This window comes from Microchirus variegatus, assembly GCF_963457635.1.
Source record: "Microchirus variegatus genome assembly, chromosome: 2".
NCBI classification, from domain to species: Eukaryota; Metazoa; Chordata; class Actinopteri; order Pleuronectiformes; family Soleidae; genus Microchirus; species Microchirus variegatus.
This window is the reverse complement of record NC_139803.1, coordinates 5,362,770-5,381,251: the sequence shown is the minus strand read 5'-3', so window position 1 is coordinate 5,381,251 and position 18,482 is coordinate 5,362,770. Positions and strand designations below refer to the sequence as shown.

At 43.5% G+C, this 18,482-nt stretch overlaps 1 protein-coding gene across 1 annotated transcript in view; it reads left to right on the top strand.

Annotated features, from left to right (window-relative positions):
* The window catches only part of LOC310944613 (cell adhesion molecule 2-like), a gene marked incomplete at both ends in the record, with an annotated part of 180,235 nt that overhangs the window by 115,497 nt on the left and 46,256 nt on the right, over positions 1-18,482 (top strand). The window contains one exon of the mRNA XM_083910416.1: positions 7,637-7,663. Coding sequence (XP_083766542.1) covers positions 7,637-7,663 — 27 coding nt within the window. The remainder of the gene's footprint in view (positions 1-7,636; positions 7,664-18,482) is intronic.

The window sequence follows — 18,482 nt, the reverse complement described above, 5'->3', positions numbered from 1 at the left end:
GCATGTAGAAAGTATCAGGGGTGCACACACACACACACACACAGCGCCGTAGGTCCCAATCGTTCAGTCACTCCCTTTGGAAGTCTATTCTCCTCTTGACCTGCCGAAAAGCCACAGACACACAATGCTCCAAATAGAAAGGGGGATATAAAGGTGACGGTTTGAAAATAATATGAGATAACAGCCCCAGCAGCGAGTGAGGCACTAACAATCACAGGGAGCTTGCACCGTTTGATGCCAAACGCTCCCTTGAGGGCGAGGCTCACCGGTTAGCTCCCCACAGAGACGCGGCAAACACTTTGCCAATTTAGCATCACTCCAGCCATTGTAATGCGACACAGCACAAACACGCCTTTGTTCGCTGACCTTTGAATTATTCAGCCCGAGCAAAATGCTATGACACATTTCTGATCAAAGTCTCACGATGGAGGGGAGGAGGAGGAGGCTCTCTGCAGATGCTCCGTGGAGGATAAAAGCTTCCCACCATCAACCTGATCCCCTGAATAACAGCGAGGATAAATCCAGCAATCCATATATTTGAATTAAAGAGAGCAGTTAATGCTGAGTAAAGCACGGCTGCCACAGAGCCTCCTTATCCTGAAGTGATTTGACCTCTGCACGGGGTGAAAAATGAAGCTCGTGTTATCTGGAAAATTTTTCCTCGGGAAACCTCCAGTGCCTTCAGCGTGTGACGAATGGCTGGAGATTACAGCCTGGTGACCAGGCATCCACATCCACTTCCACGGGCTTTGTCTGCAGGAAGCCATTTGTTACCCCCGAGGCATCTATCACAATATAACTTCACCTTCTAAACTATTCATTTGAAGAAGCAGTGGACACAAAAAAAGCATCTGCTGAGTTATAGGCTGGACCTGGACTGTCTGTCACCCAGCAGCAGCAGCAGCAGCAGCAGCAGCAGCAGCAGCAGCAGTATACCTGTGTGACTGTGTGTGTGTGTGCGCTCACATGCATGCGTTTTCAGGTGTGTCCATCATCCTATAGCAATTCCTGTTTGACTTTTGTTGTTGGAGAGATTCATGGCTTTGATATCCCACGGGTGTTTTCAGGAAATTGAAATGTGCTCCTGGAGCCCAGAGGGAAATTCTTAAAGGCTTTGAATGGCAAAACTTTATCACTCGTGTATGAATGGGAATTGGGGAATAGGTGTGTGTGTCTGTGTGTCTCAGTGTTTGTGTGCACGTGTGTTTGTGCCATTTTTGAGGTCAAAGTGCAATTTTTTACTGGTCAGAAGTTATTCGATAACCTATTTTTACCACTTTTATTGAAAGTTCTGTTGTCGTTGAAGTCATTTGAGATGGTTCAAAGCAGACCTAGACCGGAAGTTCCAATTAACGCTGTTTTTTAGTGTGTATCTGCGTCATTACCTTGTTTAAGATGCCATGAAGGTTCTAAACAAACATTTCAGCCACTGCTGAGAACGCTGTGTTTTATTGTAATCTTGGGCTCAGCGAGATCTCTGAAAAAAACCTGGTCCGGTTACGTAAACACCGGTTCTCCTGAACAGCAGATCCTCCTGCTCCGGGCACTAGTCCGGGTACATCCGGTTGCGCACATTGAACCGCAGAAGAAGAATAACGTCCGTTGTGGAGGTGTTTCACGAGCGACAGTGTCTTCTGACTCTGGGTCTGACTCCGGGTCAAAGGTCGTCAAAGGGACTGCGGCGGGGAGTCGTGAAGAAGCTATTTTTAAACACTGTTAAAACAATGTTTTGATAATGAGGAGCAGTGCATCCACCGTTCCAGAGGGGGGAGCTGTGCTTCTGAGAGTGGGTGTGCTGAATATGTCACTTCCGTGTACTGGCCAAGACTCTGGGGGTGAGAGTTGAGTCTCAAATCTCGCAGGCTGGGAAACAGCGTCAGAAAAGAAGATTTCTATCGGCTCGTTTACAGCAACTAGGAGGTTTTTGAGCATAAAAACAAGTTAATGTATGTAAGTAGACCTCCATAACTAACATATATGTGCAACAGGACCACTCTAGGTGAGCTTTAAAGGTCAGTGACCAAATGTCCAAGGTTTAAAAAGACTTTTCTGTTGCATTAGAAGTGGAAAAGTGAGTGAGGAAAAAAACATTCTGAACAGTATTTTACTTCTGAAGTGTGTCTGCCTTTATCAACATTACTTCTCTTCTCTAATTGCACAAAAATCGAACAAACTGTACAAGTACGCTTCAGTCACATCTGATAGTTTGACCGTAGTGTCTATTACCCACAGTGAGATGATTGAGTGCTACCATGGTTACTGTCCAGTGGGTGTCCTGCAGGGATTATTGGATTAATGCAGTTCCCATCCTGTCACTTTATTGCCAAGAACATACTCATCAAGAATTCATGGCGTGCCAAATGGAGAAGTAAAATATTAAATATTAGCTGAGAAGTTTGAACTCATGCAAAAATTCTGACTTCTTAATAGTCCCAGGGGTCAAAAATCATTTTGACTCGTCTTATTTATTCTGTGTGGGAAGCTTTTGGATGCTTGTCAGGCTTGTGCCGCCGCCGCCGCCATGAGACGAACTCTTGGCTGAATGATGAATTCTCTGAGTAAACCTGTGATATAATACACAGTATATATTATACCGTGGATTTTTGTAGAATGACATATCAGAGTGTGTCTTTAGGCCGCGTAGAAATGCAGTAAAAGCTGCCGTATACATTCAGAGTCTGTTCTGTGACCTTTTGTTAAAGAACAGCAGTAAAGAGAAGTGACGGAGACTCTGCGCAACAAACTGTCCTGACATTAAAAAGCACCAGGTCACTGTCATTGAGCCTCAGCCTGATATAATACTCTGTTCTATGATATATGACCATATCAGACGATCACATGGACACGACCTTGATCATTTACCTCAAAATTTTGATACCTGAGGCCAATTTAGGAACCCAAGGAAAAAAAAAACTGAAAGAAATCCCATTTGTAATCATTTTAATGACCAGATTGCAGTTCTACAGTTTAGCGTTAAGTAATATAAGCGTTAATATAATGTAATTTAAGCGTTAATATAATAACGCTTTATAATTTACTGGGTAATTACCCAGTATTTTGGCCATTGTTCTTACCTTCTAATTACAGGTTAATACCAAGTAACACATTTCTGTTACCATATATTTACTGGGTAAAGAGCTAGTAATTGGGGGCTGTAGCTACCTGCTTATTACCAGCTTATAACCCAATAATACACTGTTTACACTTATTGGTCTGTATCCAGTAATGTCCAATAAACATTTAACAAGCTTAGTAGCTCCTGGATTAAAACTATCAACTGCAATTCATTGCGGGGCCGCCAGAAATGTTTCTGCGGGCCGCCATTGGCCCCCCGGGCCGTACTTTGAGAACAAATGATTTACCTTATTCATGTGAAAATATAAATGACAGTGTTTTACTGTTATTGTAAGATGTCTTTCTTCTTTGGGCTTCTACCTTTAAGGGTCACCGCAGCATTCTTCATTCCTTGTGTCCTCTTCTGTTACACCAGCTGTCCTCATGTCCTCATGTCCTCATGTGGTCTTCCATCTTCAACATACTTTGTCCAGCATCATCTCAAATATGCTCATATCTACTCCTGGTTCTCGGCCATCTTTAGCTCCACCTCCTCTCTTTTCCAAAACCATGCGTCACAACACAGATTTTACAAATAGAGATAAATGGGAATATTGTATAATATTCACGGATTATTGCCCTGCAATGTCGTTGACTGCGCTGACGGATCTCCGTGCCGTTGAGCAGAGTATGTTGACGCGAACGGCGTCGTTGGTTCTGGTGATGGTGAGTCATCATCTGCACAGATTATTTCCAGTAAGAGCTGAAACCCTGCTGTAGACCATCTTTAGAGAGGATGAAACAAATGTGTGTTAATGTGTGTGTGTTTTATGGGCTGTTGGCTGGTGAGGAGATGAGTCTACCGTGGAAAGCGTGTGCATAATTGTGTTAAGGAGTGGAAATCAAATATGCTAGATTAAATTACAAAAACAAACAGATGTGTGCTTTCCTGTAATGTGAGAAAACAAGAACGCGGCAGACAGATCTAATAAAGCAGGCAGTATGGTGGCAATAAGCTGAGCTAAGTCCGCTTAATTCCGTCTATTAACACTGTTTACCATCTCCTTTTTACCCGGAGATGAATTGTGGCATTTAGCAAAAGCCGTAATAAATAAAAATAAGATCTGAATACATTTGCCTGTGTTCACTTAGAGCCATTTTTAATTTTTATGCTCCGCGCTTGACGAGCGACGCGGAGCATATAGCGTTCGCACCGTTCCGTCCGTCCGTAATTCCGTCCGTCCGGACTAAAATGAATACCTTCCTGTGCGCGTACGTCCTTCACATTTTGCAGGATTGTTTAGTTGGTGAATATCTCCAGGACGTTTTTTTCGTAAACGGCACTTTACGAGCTTGTCGACACTATAACTTGACAAATATTCGACATATTGGTGTCAAACTGGCACTGTCCATGCCTCTTACAAGTATCTTGGACAAGTTTCGAAGATGGGTGACCTTGACCTACTTTTCAAGGTCACAGCTGCACTTGAAACTTGAAAAATAGCCAAAAACCGGCACTTTTCAACCTTGTCAACGCGATAACTTGACAAATATTTATTGTATTGCTGTCAAACTGGCACTGTGGATGCCTCTTACAAGTAACTTGAACAAGTTCGAAGATCGGTGACCTTGACGTACTTTCCAAGGTCACCGCTGCACACCACATGTCCAAAGTGGCCTTCATTGCCTATGCAAATTTTGCTTTAAAATTGGCATAAAAATGTGGGCGCATGGACTCATTAGTAGTCATCGACTATCACCACTCTAGTTAACTGATGGTTTGAGTCCCAAATGTGTGCAGGGCTTCCAGGAAGTCACATCCACATTTGTGTATTCCTCTGGATTGATGGTTTCGAGTACAAACAAGTCATACGGTGACAAAGAGTATTTTTTAGGTTGTACAGCAATCTGCTCACCGGAGGAATATTGGTAGGGTTGCTGTGGGCCCCGAGGTCCATCAAATACAGCGCAAAAAAAACAGCTGCCGCCGTAGCAAAGATAAGCTAAACTCTCCATCATGCCGCGTGACAGCTGAGAGAGAGCCGTGCTGCACACATCCATCTCCATAGGCCTTTCTCACTTTGTGTCAGACGCTGAATATAATCTGCCGCTGCGAAAGAGCTGGCAGGTGAGGAAGGAGTTAATAAGAAGAAAAAAAAAGGGCCGGTGAGAGAAACTCAGATAAAGGCAGAGGAACCACGCTGGAAAAGACCAGGAAAACAGGAAGCATGTCGTATTAAAACACACGTCCTCCCACAAGACTTAGAGCCTCAGGGAATACTATGATCACTGTTTTGTGTGTGTGTGTGTGTGTGTGTGTGTGTGTGTGTGTGTGTGTGTGTGTGTGTGTGTGTGTGTGTGTGTGTGTGTGTGTGTGTGTGTGTGTGTGTGTGTGTGTGTGTGTGTGTGTGTGTGTGTGTGTGTGTGTGTGTGTGTGTGTGTGTGAGAGAGAGAGAGAATGTGTCACACTAGGTGGTGTCTGTGTGAACTATCATAGTTTATTTATGACGGCTCCCCGCTGACGGAAGCAGAGACTGAGAACAATCTGCTTACGACACACACACACACACACGCACACACACACACACACTGTGCATTCTGTTAAATCAAGTGTGTGTGTTTACATGAGGCTTTGTCCAATAGCTTCAAGCTGTTTTGATAAAAAAACGTTAGAATAAAATGAGCTTGAAGTCGGTCTTTAAGATTAATTGTATTAAATGGATGAAAGGAGGTTTTTTACTATGATTCTAACTTTTTTTATCATGAGTTCCCACAATGCTGAATTAGTCCATTATAGATAGATAGATAGATAGATAGATAGATAGATAGATAGATAGATAGATAGATAGATAGATAGATAGGTAGATAGATAGATAGATAGATAGATAGATAGATAGATAGATAGATAGATAGATAGATAGATAGATAGATAGATAGATAGATAGATAGATAGATAGATAGATAGATAGATAGATAGATAGATTTACAGCAACTATTCGATGACATCAGTGACATAATGTTAGTATACAAGTGTGTTTCTTTCCCGGTCAGTAATAGTAATAGTGTGTAATCTCTTGGATTACCGTCTCTCTCTCTCTCTCTCTCTCTCTCTCCCCCGCTGGCTGTTGTAGATCCACAGTAGGAGTGAATTAAGAGTGAATGGCTGGAAAACATGTTTTTTTTTCTCCAGAATCTGTCTTTTTTCTTTTCTTTTTTCTCGTTCTTGTATTGACTGAGATCAGAGATCACAGAGCCACAGCCGTGACAGCAAACCCATACCTTGACAGCGGCGATGAAAGGCAGGAACTGAGCGAGGTCAGACCTTCTTTCTTGCAGGGAATATTTGCTCAGCGCCATCATCATCATCATCATCAGTCTCATGTAGAACGCCGTGTTGTTGGAGATGTGACACTCACTGGCCTCCTGCTTCCATCAGTTCCTGTCCCTCTTAACCAGTGACACAGCATGTGTGAAATGTTCACCAGCTGTCTGAGGGTTTGCATTTGTGCCACGGAGAGAGAGATAGTGCAGCTCTGAGCTGCTTTGGCCTTTTTATTTCACTCTTATTAAATCACTCTAAAGTTGAAGTTGAGTTAGAATTGTGATTTCCTGGATTTTCAGGACTCGATAGTGCGTATGGAACGATTGTTTAGCTGCTGGTTTTGTGTGAATAGCCTTTTAATATATTGACAGTGTACTGCTCTGCCACAGTTGTTGCGTCCAGGTCCAGGTCCAGAAGCAGGGATTTCTGAGTCCATAATTGAAAGGAAATCCCAGACCTGCAGCTTGATGTTCTTTGTTTTTCTTCTTCTCCTCCCATTTCAGGCTCACTGGAGGCATTCCAATAGATCCATCAATTTGGCAAAGCAGTGTGTGTGTGAAGCATAAGAATCATTCCCACGGGATGCGCACACACATACACAGACACATGCGCACACTAATAGACAGTTTGTGTTGTTTATTTGTGTGTTTTTAGCAGCAGGAGGTGAAGCCCGCGTTGTTGACGAGGTCCTCGCTGTTGTGCTTCCCTTGGTTTTTTTTTTTTTTTTTTTTTACACATGGATGTTTGTGTTCGGTGTTGACCGAGCGTTTCCCAGAATGCACCGGTATCATGGCGTATCCCTGCCCGTGCATCTCCTCGGTGATTACAGCGGTGTCACTCACAGGCGTGTGCCGCGCTGCAGGTGTGTGTGTGTGTGTGTGTTCGTGAACGCCGCGGTCTTAAAAAAAAGACGTCAAATGAAGGACATGATGTCTGCAGTACGCTTGTATCGTCGTGGGCGTTGCAGGCTTATTAAAAAAAAGCAACAGATGATGAAAAGGTGCCGCGCTGTAAGCTCTCAATCAGGGCGTTCTCGTTCAGGGGTGAAGGAACAGTGGGCGTTAAACACCGGTGATTGACACTCGAGATTAAGACGACGCTGATTCACACAGCGGACGCAAACACCGCTCTTCCCAACAGTGATCTAATCTGCTGCTCTGTCTTCTGTCTTTGTCCTTTTCTTCTCTCTCTGTCTTCTGGCATCTGCCTCTCTCGCTGTCCGTCCAACCCCCCCCCCTCTCCTCTACTTGGCTATTCCAGTGATGGCTTCAAAAGGCAAAGTCCGAGGTGAGTCATGGCTGTGTTGTTGCTGCTGTGCCTCAGCCCTTAGAAATCCAGCACCAGGGAAAGAGAAACTGGATGGATTTTACTCCTTGTTTACTAGATTTATTTAGTTTCTTTTGCTGTTCTTGTCAAAGAGCAGATTTCTCAAGGTCACATTGAAGTTTGATTTCCTTATTCAATTATTTAAACTCTCAGACAAAACCTCCTGACCGCACACTATTATTCATTGAGTCATTACTTGTGTAAATTTGCTGGACACTGGACATTTGACTATCACTATCTTTTCTGTCTCTTTCTCTGTGTGTGTGTGTGCGTGCGTGCGTGTGTGTGTTCTTGTACTTGCAGCATACTGAGAACCAGTGAGGGTTTTTAACCAACAAAGTGAGGTCATTTTTACGGAGTGAGGACATTTTGGCCGGTCCTCACACATTTTGGACGACATAATATAGTATGACGTTTTTGTCCGATTTTGGACCCAAATTTTTTTGTCCAATTTTGGACGACATAATATAGTATGACGTTTTTGTCAAATTGTGGACCAAACATTTTGGGTCACATTTTTTGTCTAATTTTGGACGACAACGTATGACGTTTATGTCAAAATTTGGACCAAAAATTTTGGGTCAAATTTAGTTTTCAAATTTTGGACGACATAGTATAGTATGACGCTTTTGTCAAATTTTGGACCCAACATTTTGGGTCAATATTTTTTTTTTGTGTAGTGTAAGTATGATGTTTTTGTAAAATTTTGGACCAAAAATTTTAAAAAATCATAAAAATTTTCCAGCCCTTTTTGCTCTGGGGCTCCACCTGCAGACATTTGATGGTACTGCAACCAGTAGTTCTTTATAGATGTCATTCATGAAGTAGATATTTGTAATTGTGTTGATTTATAAAGTGGAAATGCTGGTCCTCACTTTGTCAGCAACCCAGTCCTCAGTATGCAGCAAGTACAAGATTATGGCGTGCGTGCGTGCGTCTACAGTATGTTACTGATGAGGGATTATAGAGGTTTTTATTTCACATGAGATTATCATATTCACAAAGTCAAGTATTATTCAGTTTGGTAACCACTGTCTGCACAGGTAAATTATAATATGAAGTTAAATGAGAGGAATGATGTTATGTAGTGTTTAATTTTTCGGAATAATAACATAATCTGAGCCAAACCTGAACATATATCGTCCTTTTTTTCAGTAAGTTTGTGATTTGAGTCACATTCTTACTCTATTCCGTGTACTTGAACTGAATTAACGGTTGTTGTGAAAGAACAGCTGCTAACAAAGCGATGCTGATAATGAATGTCAAGACGCCGGCGTCTTCTCCTTTCAGCGCCGCCTCTCTCTCTGCTCTTCCTCTGTCACCTCCTGTTCAATCAGGTTATTATTACATTAGAGTTATTTCGGGAAAATGTGACAATATAATGGCGTCACTGTCTGCAGTGCAAATGAGCGTGAACGAGGACCTTGTTAAACACAACACGCATGACAACTGTGGTGTGTTTGTCTAGGAGCTCGATAAGTTTGCACAATATATGATGGATTATTGTATCGCTGCACTGATGATGCACCACTATTTAGTCTAATCCATGTTTATATTCTTCGACCGCAGCCCGCCACCCGCGTCTTTAACCACGGACGCTTTAATTGTGATTTTAAGGGCAAATGTTTCGGTGGCTTTTTCATTTGTCAACAACAACAACAACATCTGCTGCTGCTTTAGCTGCTGACTGTGTTAGCAAGTGGCCAAAGCTCCGGTAATGAGCTGGTTGTTTTGTAGAACATCGATATACTTGTCACTTTCACCTCGTGCAGTATCTCTTTGTAGTTTGGAAAAAGGGGCTGGGATTTGCTCAAATTAACACAGAACTCGAGTGGTGATAGTCGACGTCTACTAATGCTCCGCGCTGAGTCCATGCGCCCACATTTTTATGCCAATTTTAAAGCAAAATTTGCATAGGCAATGAAGGCCACTTTGGACATGTGGTGTGCAGCTGTGACCTTGGAAAGTAGGTCAAGGTCACCCATCTTCGAACTTGTTCAAGATACTTGTAAGAGGCATCCACAGTGCCAGTTTGGCAGCGATACAATAACTATTTGTCAAGTTATCGCGTTGACAAGCTTGAAAAGTGCCGGTTTTTGGCTATTTTTCAAGTTTCAAGTGCAGCTGTGACCTTGAAAAGTAGGTCAAGGTCACCCATCTTCAAACTTGTCCAAGATACTTGTAAGAGGCATGGACAGTGCCCGTTTGACATCAATATGTCGAATATTTGTCAAGTTATCGTGTTGACAAGCTCGTAAAGTGCCGTTTACACATTTCTCACATTTCCCCGCAAAAAAAAACGTGAAAAAATTCAGGAAAAGTTCAAAAAAAGGTTTTTGGACAAAACGAAAAAAACACCTGGAGATATTCACCCACTAAACAATCCTGCAAAATGTGAAGGACGTACGCGCACAGGAAGGAATGACGGACGGACGGAACGGTGCGAACGCTATATGCTCCGAGTCGCTCGTCGAGCGCGGAGCATAAAAATTCATATATTTGAGATCTAAGTGTAGAAGGACAGCGTGTCATTTTGTCATGCATGCAGATGATTTACTGCGATATACAGTGCACTCACGCTGGCTCTGACTTTAGCTCTGAGGCGAGATCTTCAGTGTCAGCTCTGCCATCGAGGCCCCCGATCTGGAAGTTAGGCCTAAAAGAGCTGCTGCAGTAAAGTCAGTCTGACACATGAGGCCAACGATAAGAGCTTGTTTTTGAAACTCGCACTTTCTGCTCACTGAATCTTGCAAATTCCCCCTGGGGCTGGAAGCATTTTCCCCAGATCACTCTTAAATGAACAGTATCTGTCAACACATCGGCACACATTAGAAGAGCACACTGTGTCGTGTTGATACCGGGGGTTTGGGGAGTTTTTTGGTGGCAGCGATGATTAGGCTGATTTCCCTGGTGGACGTCGCGGCACCGCCGCTTCATCCTCTTCTCGACCTTCATATGAAAGCAAGAGGGAAAAATAAAGCGGAGAATTTGAGCATTTTTTCAACAGCCACAATAAATCAGATTTATCTGTGCTGATGCTTTTATGATATTTCATTTTCAAAACTTAGCAAGGCATCGTGTGGATGACTGACACGTTACTCCACTGTAGTTTGGCTTTATATTTAAAGGGGTAAATAAAGCAGAATATTTGAATTTAGTAAAGAGGCAATAAATGCATATGTACCTTCTTTGATTTTACTACGATTTGGGCAGCAGAATCCAAATGTTCCTACATATCCTAACCCAACACTTAAAGCGGACCTAGACAGGATGTTAACGCTGTTTTTTAGTGTGTATCTGCGTCATTACCTTGTTTTACGAAGCCCTGAAGTTTCTAAACAAACAGTTCAGCCACTGCTGAGAACGCTGTGTTTTATTGTAATCTCGGGCTCAGCGAGATCTCTGAAAAAAACCTGGTCCGGTTACGTAAACAGCGGTTCTCCTGAACAGCAGATCGTCCTGCTCCGGGCACTTGTCCGGGCACATCCGGTTGCGTACATTGAACCGCAGAAGAAGAATAACGTCCGTTGTGGAGGTGTTTCACGAGCGACAGTGTCTTCTGACTCTGGGTCTGACTCCGGGTCAAAGGTCGTCAAAGGGACTGTGGTGGGGAGTCGTGAAGAAGCTATTTTTAAACACTGTTAAAACAATGTTTTGATAATGAGTTGCAGTGCATCCACCGTTCCAGAGGGGGGCGCTGCGCTTCTGAGAGTGGGTGTGCTGATTATGTCACTTCCGGGTACTGGCCAATCACAAGACTCTGTCTTCTGGGTGAGAGAGTTGAGTTTAAAATCTCGCGGCTGGGAAACAGCGTCAGAAAAGAGGATTTCTATCGGCTCGTTGGAGGTTTTTGACCATAAAAACAAGTTAATGTATGTAAGTAGACTCCACTCCCATAACTAACATATATGTGCAACAGGACCACTCTATGTGAGCTTTAAGAATTTCATACCCAAACAAAATATAAATGAGATAATATTGTGAAAACTGAGTAAATGCACTCCTTGTCTTTGGTCAGAAGAAAGCTTTAACACCAGCAGTTATTGACACCGTCTCTGTCAGAACATGTTCCGTATCTCTGTCCTAACCTCGCTCACCTTTTTCTCTCGGCTTCTTCTGCTCACTTCTTGCCAGCTGGAAGAAAGCAGCGTATGAAGTATTTACGAAGGCCTGGTTTTTACCTCATGTCATAAAACCATGAGACGTCTGCCCTTGACTTTGAAAGGATAGTGAGATCCCAGGCCATTTTTGGACCGAGCGAGCTTGAACTCATGCGGCTTCCACGCGGAGAACCGGGGCGGAGGTTTATATCTCTGCCCTTTTTAAATTGATGTTGCTGAATCAAGGGCAGGAGAACTGGGTGGAAACGATAATGGTGTCTCGCAGCGCGTCTGGCCACCGACTTTAAATGAGTGTGTGGGTTTTTATAAAGCGGTGATAAATGCCGCGTATGGTTTGAGCCGTGCCGGCGTTTCCTTAGTAACAAACAGAAAGAGAAAAGTGCCGTGTGCTCCGGCATGTTTGACTTTGTCACACTTCGTAGAAAGACAACACCTCTCACCACCCGGATACGACTGGAAACAACAACTGCAATAGCGTCCTGTGTCTGTGACTCCATGCTGTGCTCCAACAACACCTTAATGCACCGTAGAGGAACAGGTGATATTTTGTTGATTTGACTCCCGAGGCTGAGTTGGACATGATTTTTTTTGCAGTGGCAGCACCGGCAGCCGCCCGCTGTAATTACTGGACTGTGTATGAATGACAACAGCGATGCCGCAGCCAACTTCTCCGGTGCCGGATAATTAATTTTGTATCTGCACATCAGAGATGACTGTCCCCCAGGTGCTGCGTGTACGTGAACGGCGAACACAGAGGTAGCTCCGCCCTCTGCAGGGGCTGCATTTAAGCTGCTCGCAGCAGGAATCTGATCAGTATCAGAGGAGCATGTTTAGGTTTGGGAATATTGACACACACACACACACACAAATCATCATATGTGTGTGTGTGGTGTAAAGCTGAATAAGTTATTACTTTGGAAATGAGAACCAGAACGGAGAGAACACACAAATCATATCCAGTTCATGACATTTTGCTTTGGAAATATATTTCTAACTCACAGTTCAGGTTATTCGAGATGACTATATTTATATTTTTTTTACCAATGCTGGTAACTGGATTTAATCTGGATTGATAATTTCAACTAAAAGACCTACATATTTCTTAAATTTAGCATTTGTTGAACAGAATGAATTGACTTCCCTGTACCTGCTTTAAAGCGGACCTAGACAGGAAGTTCCAATTAACACTGTTTTTTAGTGTGTATCTGCGTCATTACCTTGTTTAAGAAGCCCTGAAGGTTCAAAACAAACAGTTCACTGCTGAGAACGCTGTGTTTTATTGGTCCGGTTACGTAAACACCGGTTCTCCTCAACAGCAGATCCTCCTGCTCCGGGCACTAGTCCGGGCACTAGTCCGGGTACATCCGGTTGCGTACATTGAACCGCAGAAGAAGAATAACGTCCGTTGTGGAGGTGTTTCACGAGCGACAGTGTCTTCTGACTCTGGGTCTGACTCCGGGTCAAAGGTCGTCAAAGGGACTGCGGCGGGGAGTCGTGAAGAAGCTATTTTTAAAACACTGTTAAAACAATGTTTTGATGATGAGTAGCAGTGCATCCACCGTTCCAGAGGGGGGAGCTGCGCTTCTGAGAGCTGGTGTACTGAATATGTCACTTCCGGGTACTGGCCAATCACAAGACTCTGTCTTCTGGGTGAGAGAGTTGAGTCTCAAATCTCGCGGCTGGGAAACAGCGTCAGAAAAGAGGATTTCTATCGGCTCGTTTACAGCAACTAGGAGGTTTTTGACCATAAAAACAAGTTAATGTACGTATATAAGTAGACAACTAATATGTGCAACAGGACCACTCTGTGAGCTTTAAATTTAGCCAATTGGTTGAATCTTTTCAGCATTTGTTGAACAGAATGAATCGACTTCCCTGTACCTGCTTTAATCACCTTACTGTGCTCTGACCTTGACTCAGCCTAATGATGTTTGAAGACCATTAACTGAAGACATGATGTGATCACCTTCATGTGATCGTCTGTCAGCGTCTGTAGACGTTACAGTATAAACTAGACATCACATAAATCAGGCAACAGTGAAGTGAAGATGGTGGATAGACGTCGTCGTGGTGCCCTGGGACTCAGGCTAAAAGGAGAGAGTATTTTCGCAGCTCTCCGCAGATCCACAGAGAGACGGCGGTGGCGAATGAAACGTGCTCACAGCGAGCAGACCAACGCAGAGCGATGGGAACCCATCAGGCGATGGATTTCACGGTTAACTCTCTGTAAATAATGGACTCTGGTCTATCTGACATACATTACACTTCCCATCGCTAATGTCAGCGTCATGCCACGTTATTGTGCTCCCGCCGACAACAGCCGCTCGACTACAGAGCTGCGAGATTACGCACATTTGTCTCAGTGACTCTGCAGAGTCAGATGAAGGGAAGTTAATCAGGAAGTTGAAGATGTCAGGACTGTGCCGGTCTGGAATGAAGTCCTTTCTGGCTGTTTTCACTTGGTTTTTTGCAATAATCAGTGGACATATCCGTGCACAGTGAACTCCATGAGCACCAGTTCCGCTCATTTTGGCCACATTTTAAGCTGCCAACACGGCCGTTCATAGAAACACAGTAGTCCGGAGTGCTTTATTGAAGCCATGGCTCCTACACTGGAGGGGCTTCTTCATGTGATGAGCTGTAGAGAAACATTAAAGGTTGATAAAGTGCTGTAAATGTATATTATCAAACATTCAGACTTACATACTTAAAGAAATGTGTGGTTATTGCTGTCAGGCGAGGCTTCACTTGCTAATTTGCTTTCGAAGGTTTTTTTTTTTTTAAGATAAATTACGTTTAGAGTCTAAAAACACTGATATATAGTTGTGTCACACTGGTGATTACTGCTTTTCACAGGAACATGCAATTTCATTTTCCATGCGAATGCTGTGGGCTACGTCTCTCATGCGAGGTGTCGTGCGATGAAATGTTGATAAATTTCGTCTCGGAGGGCGTGAAAAGGGTCGTAGCAAAAGAGAAAGACTGTGTGTGTGTGTTTGTGTGTGTGTGTGAGTGACATATTCGTGGGGAAAACAGGGAGGAGTTTGTGTGTGAAAACTGTCACAGTGGGAGAAAGAGTCCCAGAGGGAGGCCAGCGAGTGATGATGCACTTGTCTGATATGTTCTGGGAAGTGACTAACAACATTTTATCTGCGCTATTGCAGCTCAGATTGGTTCTTGCCTGGAAATACAGTATGTTTTTAAAAAATCGGACTTTCCACAAGCTGCTAATGCTTCAGACCAGTGAGGACGTCTTTGTCTCTGGGACACATGGATGCTTGATGATACACACATCTGTACACAGACAGTCAACTCTGTAACCTTGTCAAGTTTTGGACCAAAAAAATGTTTTTCAAAAAACTTGTCAGATATTGGACGACATAGTATAGTATGACGTTTTTGTCAAGTTTTGGACCAAAAAAATGTTTTTCAAAAAAATTGTCAGATTTTGGACGATATAGTATAGTATGACGTTTTTGTCAAATTTTGGAACAAAAATTTTGAGTCAAATTTTTTTTTTTAAATTTTGGACGACAGTATATAGTATGACGTTTTTGTCAAATTTTGGACCAAATTTTTTTTTTTTTTTTTAAATGGTCACATTTTGGATGACATAGTATACTACGTCGTTTTTGTAAAATTTTGAACCAAAATTTATTTTTTCCGAAAAATGGTCAAAATTTTGACGACATAGTGTAGTATGACGCACTACATGGTGTAGTATGACGTTTTTGTCAAGTTTTGGACCAAAAAAATAATGTTTTTCAAAAAAATTGTCAGATTTTGGACGACATAGTATAGTATGACTTTTTGTCAAATTAACCTCATAGACTGTCACACGTGTCACAACCAGTGCTCGTGTCTGTGTCTGTCGCCAAGTGAAGTTGTTTTTTGATATGTCGTTTGTGTCATCGTACCGGCGAGAACATCGTACAGTGCTATTAGAACTCAAAAAGCTGTGGTTTTGTAGAGCCGTCACTGAGCAAAGACCTTATATGACCTGGAGTCCTTTGCAAACGTCCATAATACTTTCTGACTCACAAAGACATTATGTAGACTGTGCTTTTCCGTGTAATGACAGATTACGACCAACATAAAGAACGTGCTAAAGTTTATCACCACATAAAGTGATAAATAATCTGGGTACACTGTTGGCATGTTGACGGCTTTTCTAGCTCTTGTTGTTCTTGCTTTGTTTTTGCAGGCCTCAGGATTCACTTCAGCATATACACATATATATATATGTATATATTCAGCATATTCTTCAGGTATTTCCATAGCACATAGAAATGATGGTTAACATGACAAATATCAAGCTCGAAGCTGGAATCTCTTAAATTTCCATTTGCTCTAATGTGATCCCAAGTCTGCGGTTATGAGTAATGCACAGCCGGCTTAAAAAAAAGGTGACTGAGCTAATCGAAAGTGGCGTGCCTCTATTCATTCTGTAGTCCTGCATTTCCGGGCCATACATCACAGCTCTACAGTTGAGTTGAGCTCCGGCTCCCTCGTTCTAAAGGTCAGTAGCTGCGGGCTGTCCGTCTGTCTGCCTGCATCGCCCTCGCTCTTTCTCTGCTTCTTGAATGCCTAAATAAGAAAGGAGAGTAGAGTCAGCTGCTCTTGCTTTGAAAGGTCATGTCAGAGAGCAGACGGGAAGCGTTCACCATCGTCCTCTCATTATTATTGTCCAGTCGTTTGCTTTTGCAGCGTTTGCTCTGTGTCTGAATGTCCTGCGAATGCGTTTTCTGTGGTTGTTTCGGACTCACGAGAACGATTGGATGCAGTGGTTTGTGCAGTGGGAGGCACAGGCCCAGATGATTGTGAGGAGGCTTTGCAGGCAGCCGTGATTAGTAGCAAGTGTGGGTAGTTATAGTTATATTGGGGGGCTTTGGCTCTGAGTGGAGCCATTAAAACCTCAGATTCAGCTCATCTACGGCGAGGGAGGGGAAAGATCTGGTTTTATGTCTCCGGAGGAAACTGTGATTTGTTATTTTTTTCAGCCTGCACATGCAATCCCAAATTAATTCTTCCAGTTTACGGCATTTACGGCGGCGTGTGCCGCACATTATCCGATTCGAGCTGAATAAAGCGAAGCTAATTATGGCATCGCTTCATAAACGCCTTACAGACGTTGACCTGGCTTACCCTCGGCATGTCAGTCAAAGTGTAGGCCATTCAAAGTGACCCCCCCCCAAAGTGACCCCCCCCCCCCCCCCCCAGGTGGCATCAAGATAAATCCAGCAGAGTGGAGAGCACGGGGAGACAAAGAGAATATGATCATGAGAGACAAAGAAAGTGGAAATGCCACCCTTTAGGGATTAGCTCGAGGAGGATACGTGACCGAGGGGAGCAGAGTGGGATGGATGTGAACTGGAAAAGATAGAGCAGGAGAGCGACTGGAGGTGGAGGGAGAAAAGGACCTAAATTTAGACATGGAAATCAGAGGAGAGCAGCTGCCTGCTTCCCTCTGGAGATACATTTAAATCAGGCCTGGGTGGCCAGAGGGGAGAAAGGAAGAACCTACTCCAGTGGTCAATTAGGTGCACCGACGACTGCACTGCTCTAATACAACCATCATTGTCGCCCCTTTGGCCCTATCAGTCCCACTGGACGCTTAGCATGCGGCGCTATCACAAGGCTGAGGCAAGGATAAGGAACTTTAGTGCCATGATAACTTAAGCTGGAGATAAAAGGAGGAGAAAGTGACAAAAGGTGACAGGAAAACTCATAACTGACACCTGGTGTCAACTCACAAAGCCGCCTGTCATTTAAGTTCTATCATTGTTTGATGCAAATTTCTGATCTCTGATAGTTTCCCAAAATGCTCAGCTCAGGTTTGGATCCTCACAGCAGCGTAATCAACGACTGCTCACTTTCAGGCTGGCTTTACACGGCAACGCTCCCGGGTGAAACCGACAAAATATTTTATCAGAGGTGACTTTTTCGTTTAGACGGCAACGGCGTTTTTGGGGCTTAAAAACGCAAAAAAAATGAAGCCACCCTCCGGAGTGGAAATCTTAAAAACGCTCCGCTGTCGCGTTCCCGTCTAAAGGGTTGAAAAAGTGTGGGGCTATCCTCCTGTACACGTTGACGTCAGATCCATGTGCAGTACAGACAAACAACAACAAACATGTCGGATTATAATCCATCAGTCGGACATTCAAGTTGCGTTAGCTGCTCTGATACCTATCCAGGAGTCATTTCAGCAATTACGCCAAATTAATGTTTTGGTTTTTTCAACTGTGGGAGACTTTTCAGCGCATGCGCTCCTGGTGTTGTTGTATTCACACACTTTTGCGTCACCGTGTGCGTGCAGATTTCCACCCGAATACGCTCGCCTAGACGCGAAATAAAAAAGTGGGAACGCAACGACCACTTTTGCGGTTCGTGTTTAGATCGTTGTCGTGTAAAGCCAGCCTCATTTCATCCGTTTCAACCACAATGTAAGGTCGGCAGAAGGGCAGAAAATATTGTTGGAAACAATAAACCCGCGACATAGTGTGTGCTCGATATCTTTCCTCGTGTCTATTCCCTGCAGGATGATTCAGATGTTACTTACTCCATTAGTGATAGTCCCCTTGTACGTGGTTCTTTTTTAGCACCAAGCGTCAGAGAGTCATGAGCGCGACACAAGAATCAAACCAAACAATGCCAGACAT